The sequence below is a fragment of the Poecilia latipinna genome, unplaced genomic scaffold (assembly GCF_001443285.1).
Source record: "Poecilia latipinna isolate Pla-1442-1.1 unplaced genomic scaffold, P_latipinna-1.0 Scaffold918, whole genome shotgun sequence".
NCBI classification, from domain to species: Eukaryota; Metazoa; Chordata; class Actinopteri; order Cyprinodontiformes; family Poeciliidae; genus Poecilia; species Poecilia latipinna.
Genome location: NW_015113534.1, coordinates 200572 through 205974, shown reverse-complemented (window position 1 = coordinate 205974; position 5403 = coordinate 200572). Strand labels below are relative to the sequence as shown.

The window sequence follows — 5403 nt, the reverse complement described above, 5'->3', positions numbered from 1 at the left end:
AAAAAAAATTAAATTTTTATATATTATAAATTATTTTAATTATAAAAAATTTTTTTTTTTTTTTTTTTTTTTTTTAAATACCTTGTTTTCTTTCATTTTAGACAGAAGCCTGTGATTTTTAAATGTCCCCTGCTCCACTTCCTGCAATGTCCAAAAATACCAGGGGGCGCACCTTCATAGTGGTGTGTCTAAGAGAGTACCAGAGGCCTTTCCAAGTCCCCCACACCACACCATTGTCATACTCAGCCTTGTATTTCCCCCTCCGATAGAACTTGCCATTTAGGTTGGCTGCATGACACCTACGGATAGAAGGCAGCTTACAATCTTAAACGCACAGTGCAAGATATATATCTTTTGAGACGCATTTTTATGTGAATAGAAACTGAAGAAAATACCTGTTGAACCACCAACCAGCCTGATTCTCTTTGGCACAGCTTCCCTGAAGGAAACGGTCATTATCCTGAAAATAACAATCATCATCAATATGATTTGGGCACCATGAAAAATACAATCAGTAGCACATGAAAACCTTAAAAAAAAAAAGGAGTCCAGATGGCTGACCTGATCTCCAGTGCTGAATTGCATCCCACTAAGGCAGGAAGACCACTGCTCCACCATTCCTCCACCACCAGTCAGAGCATCACCAGCTTTCCCACTGTACTGCCCGTACTGGAGACGATACTTATCCTGGAGGGAGAATTTGTAAAAGCCTCAGTTATATTGCTCTCAGTTTATGGTGTTTCTCCAGAAAGTATTGTTACATAACAATGCTTTTGTGATTACAGCTTCATCTGTGATCCTGAAGTTCTCATAAAATGCATAACTTCTCTTTCCATCCCAGTCCATGAGATCAATCTTCACCAGGTTTTTATCTGCAGGGAGACAAAAAAGGGAAATTAATTTAATTATTTTTTTTATGCATAAAGTTTACGGGAATACAGTGGATCTCAAAAATGTACACAGGCCTGCCATGCCTCAAAGTTTGTGTGATTTAAAAATATATATATTTTAAAAAATTGTTTTCACACTAAAATGTGCAGGTAGTGTGTATAATTCATTTGAAAGAATAATCTTTTAAGGAGGGTGGGGGGGGAAGAAAACTAAAATAAGAAAGCAACAATAACCTGGCTGCACAGAGGTACACACTCTTAACCCCTAGCTTAATGCTGTCACAATTTTGCCTCAAAGAAGCACATAGCTAAAGTGGCTTATGGCCTACCACTCATGACTGCTATAGAAGAACAATCCTTACCAAGGTATATATACCTTGTTTAGCTAATTTGCATACCCACTTTGCAAAACCTAAACCTCTAATTTAATCTTAAAAATGCTTAAGATTAAATTAGAGGTTTTAAGTGTGCACTTATGCAACTAGGTCATTGCAGCTTGCAGCTTCACTTTAAATAGGAACACTGGTGAAACAATGAAGCTAAAATACTGTTTGTTTAAAAATCTTCTTTTTCCTGAAGAAACTGGGTTGTGTCAGTTGAATAGCAAAAGATATCTCATGTGAAACATGTTTCTTTATAGTTTAATTATCTTTTTACGTCAATAGGAGTGTATACAAATTTGAGAATCACTGTATCAATAACATAATTGCCATTGTTTCTAACCTTCTGACAGTAGAGCATTCATGTGCTCATTCCCCAACCAAAACTCATCATTCCATAGTTTGAATTCTCCAAAACCATCTCTGTAGTCCACCCAGTCTCTAAAAGAAGGATTGAATTGATATTTTATTTCAGATAGATCTGCTGCCTGTAAAAGTTTTCTTCTTCCTTTTTTCCTCTTTTGCAAATGAAAAATATCAGCTATTTATCTGGTAAGGGACAGTACCTGTTAAAGTCAACTTTTCCATGCCGACGCCTCTGAAACACCGTCCATCCTCCTCCGTCCTCCATATCACAGTAGACTAGAAACGGCTCCTGGTGTAACTTGGGTCTGATGCGGTAAAAGCCGCTTGGTGATCTCAGCCTATCATAAAGTTCGGAGCAGTCTAGGAAAACAAGATTGAAAAGATTTTTAATAAAATGATGAAAAAGAATAGATAAAAACAATGAAAAAAATCTTATTTCTGTAAAATATTGCAACAAAGGAATGAAAACAAGTACAAGTGTAAAACAAGTGTAACGTAAAGAAAATATGAAATGAAATAGATATTGGTTAGGCAGTTACTGTTTTTATTATAAAAGTAAATAAAGCTTACAAACAGCTTTATGTAAGTTGTAAAAATAGATGATTATTAATAATAGTAATAATTATAATTTATAATAGTAAAGAAAGTAACTATTTAATTTAAAGAAAGATTGAGTAAATTTAGTTAAAAAATCTAAATTATTTTATATGCTCTAGTAAAGATTTGTGATAACTGATATTAATTCCTTTCTTACCTCTGTCATGGACAATCAGATTTCCAGCTGGAGGAATTGGTTTCATCATTTTGTTGTCCAAGGTGTTGTTGTTTTGGTTTACATCGGGTGCTGGGCCAGACTGAGGTTTACTGTCGGTTTCAGCAAACCCAAGCGGTCTGAAGTATCTATACATTTGGAGATGCTCAGTCATCCAAGTTGTGATCAGCAATTTATTCTCTAGTTTCCTTATGTTAGTCTTGAGAGCTGCAGCCTCTGGTCCGCATGGATCAGTTTCCTGAAATAAGAAATTTTACAGTTGGAAATTACAAATGTTTTCAAGATGTAGGCATTTGCCAGTTCTGTTGTTCATTCACAACATTGTTCATGGTCAGAAGAAGAGGTATAGCCCTCCTGAAAAAAGGTGTGAAGTACTTACGAAAAGCTGCCCAGGAGCTGCTACGGTTGAGCAGACCAGATGCAGTAGCAGCACTGCTATGGTATTCACCAATAACACGCTTCCAGTAATATTTGTCTGAGAAAAAACAATGACAAATTATTGACCACATCTAACAGATTCAAACACCTTTTATGAAACAAAACTGCTTCAAACCTACCTTCATTTCACAACACTTCCCTTTTGTTTTCTCCATATCATATGTTCTTTCATCTCTAAAACATGTCAGTCTTATTTATAGGCTGGGTTGGTTCTGCATGGAACACATTAGGTAAATCAGACCTGAACATTCCAGACAAATGCTGAACTTGGACCAGCTTGATTTTCATTTTTTTTTTTTCATTTTGTTTCTCAGAAATGGTAGTGGTTCTAAATCATGCCTAATCCAAGAATTCACCATGTCCTATTGGACATGAAGTACTGAAAATTCTTCACATGCTATTCTAGGGAGGGAGTTTCTTTTAACATCAAGCGGGCATCCAATTAAAATACAGTCATGATTGGTACATTTTGGAAAGGGATGTAATAGCACAAAACAATTCAGTCTTAAAGCAGTGTTATTTAAAATTCTGCACACATATGGAACATTAACATTACCATAAAAAACATGGGAAAGTCACTGGAATACACAAACAAAATGTGTTTGTGAAACCCATTGGAGTTTCTAAAATCACAAACTGCAGGTGTTGTTCTCATTGTTGTTTACTTGTGTAAAGATCTGAAGGTTAAAGGATATGCAGTAGGCAGTGCTTAAGATGATTCAAACTCCATTGCAAATTATCTTTGGCACACTGTAGTGCATATGTATTGAAAAGCCTTTTTTTTCTCTAAATAATATGATTTCTGAGATAGAACTTCATAACAGCCACTAGAGTGCTCTCTACTGCCACACTCCTCAGTTTAATTCAGTGGTCAGTCATTTTACCTGCAAGTAAATGTCCTCTTAAAGATGTGGTATATATATATATTTCCCATTTTTGTTAAAACTGTCGCCATTTTCTGGCTGTATACTATAGATAACCTGTGTGATACATGTAGACTTGCTATCAGGCAAATTTTCAGCCTGCAGAAGATAATAATAGATTTTATTTATAATGCCCAAAAGGTTAGTGGTATGTCTCCCTTTAATGTTAGTACTTGTTGATTATGGGGTTCCATTCGTCCTAAAAATGTATGTAAGGTGTGTATGTAGCACCCATATCTCATATAATGTGTATAGGTTTGGGGGTGCATTGATATAGGTAGATATAGGAGTAAATGTTATGGAACACATTTTGTTTCAAACACACTTAGCCTAATCTTTTTATTTCGTTTAGGCTACAAAAAAGTATTATTTTTTAGTAATACAAAAATATGTGAAAAATAGCATAACAAGAGTGTTTAAGTTTTAGTTGTAATGCATGCTAATGTTTTGTTTTTCTCTGCAAAACCTAACCACACATGTTGCATTCAGCTGAAGAAGAAAACGAGGAATACCGAAAATATGACCATGAAAAAAACTCTGTGTGTTTGGGAATGCACTTAATTAGAACCAGATGTGTGAGGGAGCAGGGAGAAGCGAGAGGACTGTGGTCTGTTTGTTGACCTACTTTTTGAAGTTTCAGGTGGTGTAAATAGCTTTGTACGGGAGATTTATGGTCAAGTTCAGTCTGTTTTTAACGAAAAGGTAAGCAGAGGGGGGACGATGACTAATAACAGAAAAAGGGGCTGAACGTTTTTTTTTTCTTTTTTCTAGCGAAGTCCAGGAAGTCAGAAACTACAAGGCTTGCAAAAAATGATGAGGGATAGTGGATGAAAAAAAAAAAAGAATCTGCCCTGTTAACCTTTGAACTGTCTTTCTTTGTGCTCACAAGAAGTCACAAGACGAGCTGTCGTATAATTTCACGGATGACTCTCCTAACGGTAAGCAAGTAGTGCAGTTCAGCTTGTTTTTAAGGGTTTAATCTGCTGTTTAAGTGTTGACATTTAAAGTCAAAGGTTGGGTGCTTAATGAATGGTGGCTAGAGATTTTAATTTTCACTTTGCGTATCTTTCATTTTAGCACGATTTATTTGTTTTGGCATAAAAATGACCACACTTATCGTCTTAAGCATCAGTGGATAAATAAATAGATGCGACGTAAATGAATGCGATGCATACATTTGTTTCGTTTTAGAGCAGAAAGGAGCTGTTGTAACCGCGTTGCAGAAACCGAACTGAATGTGGTTTGGCACGTCTTCAGTCCAAATCAGAAACTCCCCGGTCCAGACAGCTCCAGAAACACGTTCATCATGTCCGTCTACTTCGATCCAGGACCAGATCCAGAAGTAAATGGGTAAGAGAACACAATTCTTGGTGGGTTCTGCTTTTTCTTTTTCTGATTTAAAGAAAAAGCAGAAGGTGTGATTGTGGTTAACTGACAGGTGCAATAACAAAATCGGAAAGCAGTGGTGGGAAGTAACGAAGTACAAGTACTTCGTTACTTCGTTAAATGTACTTGTACTTAAGTACATTTTTTGAGTACTTTCTCCACCCCTGTCGGAAAGTGACTCTCCTTAACCCCAAGTGATGTTTTATTCTGCTAATTATGATGATTTATGGTGTAGACCTTTTGATATA

General features: G+C 36.1%; 2 protein-coding genes across 7 annotated transcripts in view; one reads left to right on the top strand and one right to left on the bottom strand.

The window, feature by feature from the left end:
* Positions 1 to 66: 66 nt before the first annotated feature.
* fgl1b (fibrinogen like 1B) lies at positions 67 to 3105 on the bottom strand. Its single transcript, XM_015049008.1, has 9 exons — positions 2966 to 3105; positions 2788 to 2883; positions 2391 to 2646; positions 1837 to 1996; positions 1614 to 1711; positions 784 to 872; positions 562 to 687; positions 396 to 460; positions 67 to 299 (listed from the first exon to the last, which is right to left on the bottom strand). The coding sequence occupies exons 1-9, from the start codon at positions 2999 to 3001 to the stop codon at positions 119 to 121; spliced, it is 1107 nt and encodes a 368-aa protein (XP_014904494.1). The 5' UTR covers positions 3002 to 3105; the 3' UTR covers positions 67 to 118.
* A 1222-nt stretch (positions 3106 to 4327) lies between these two features.
* Positions 4328 to 5403, top strand: part of tpte (transmembrane phosphatase with tensin homology) — a 12873-nt gene continuing 11797 nt past the window's right edge. Inside the window, exons 1-3 of one of the 6 annotated variants that reach the window (XM_015049002.1) lie at positions 4328 to 4471; positions 4659 to 4707; positions 4966 to 5119. In XM_015049002.1, the coding sequence (XP_014904488.1) occupies positions 5116 to 5119 (4 nt within the window). In that variant the 5' untranslated portion in view covers positions 4328 to 4471; positions 4659 to 4707; positions 4966 to 5115. Of the gene's footprint in view, positions 4472 to 4540; positions 4708 to 4960; positions 5120 to 5403 lie in introns of all 6 variants that reach the window. The other 5 variants (XM_015049000.1, XM_015049003.1, XM_015049001.1 and 2 more) reach the window with 5 other exon arrangements.

Coding starts and splice junctions, on each gene's coding strand:
- fgl1b (XM_015049008.1), bottom strand. CDS start 3,001: ATGGAGAAAACAAAAGGGAAGTGTTGTGAAATGAAG. Junction 2,884..2,965: donor GGAAGTGTTGTGAAATGAAG/GTAGGTTTGAAG, acceptor GTTTTTTCTCAG/ACAAATATTACTGGAAGCGT. Junction 461..561: donor AATTCAGCACTGGAGATCAG/GTCAGCCATCTG, acceptor TGTTATTTTCAG/GATAATGACCGTTTCCTTCA.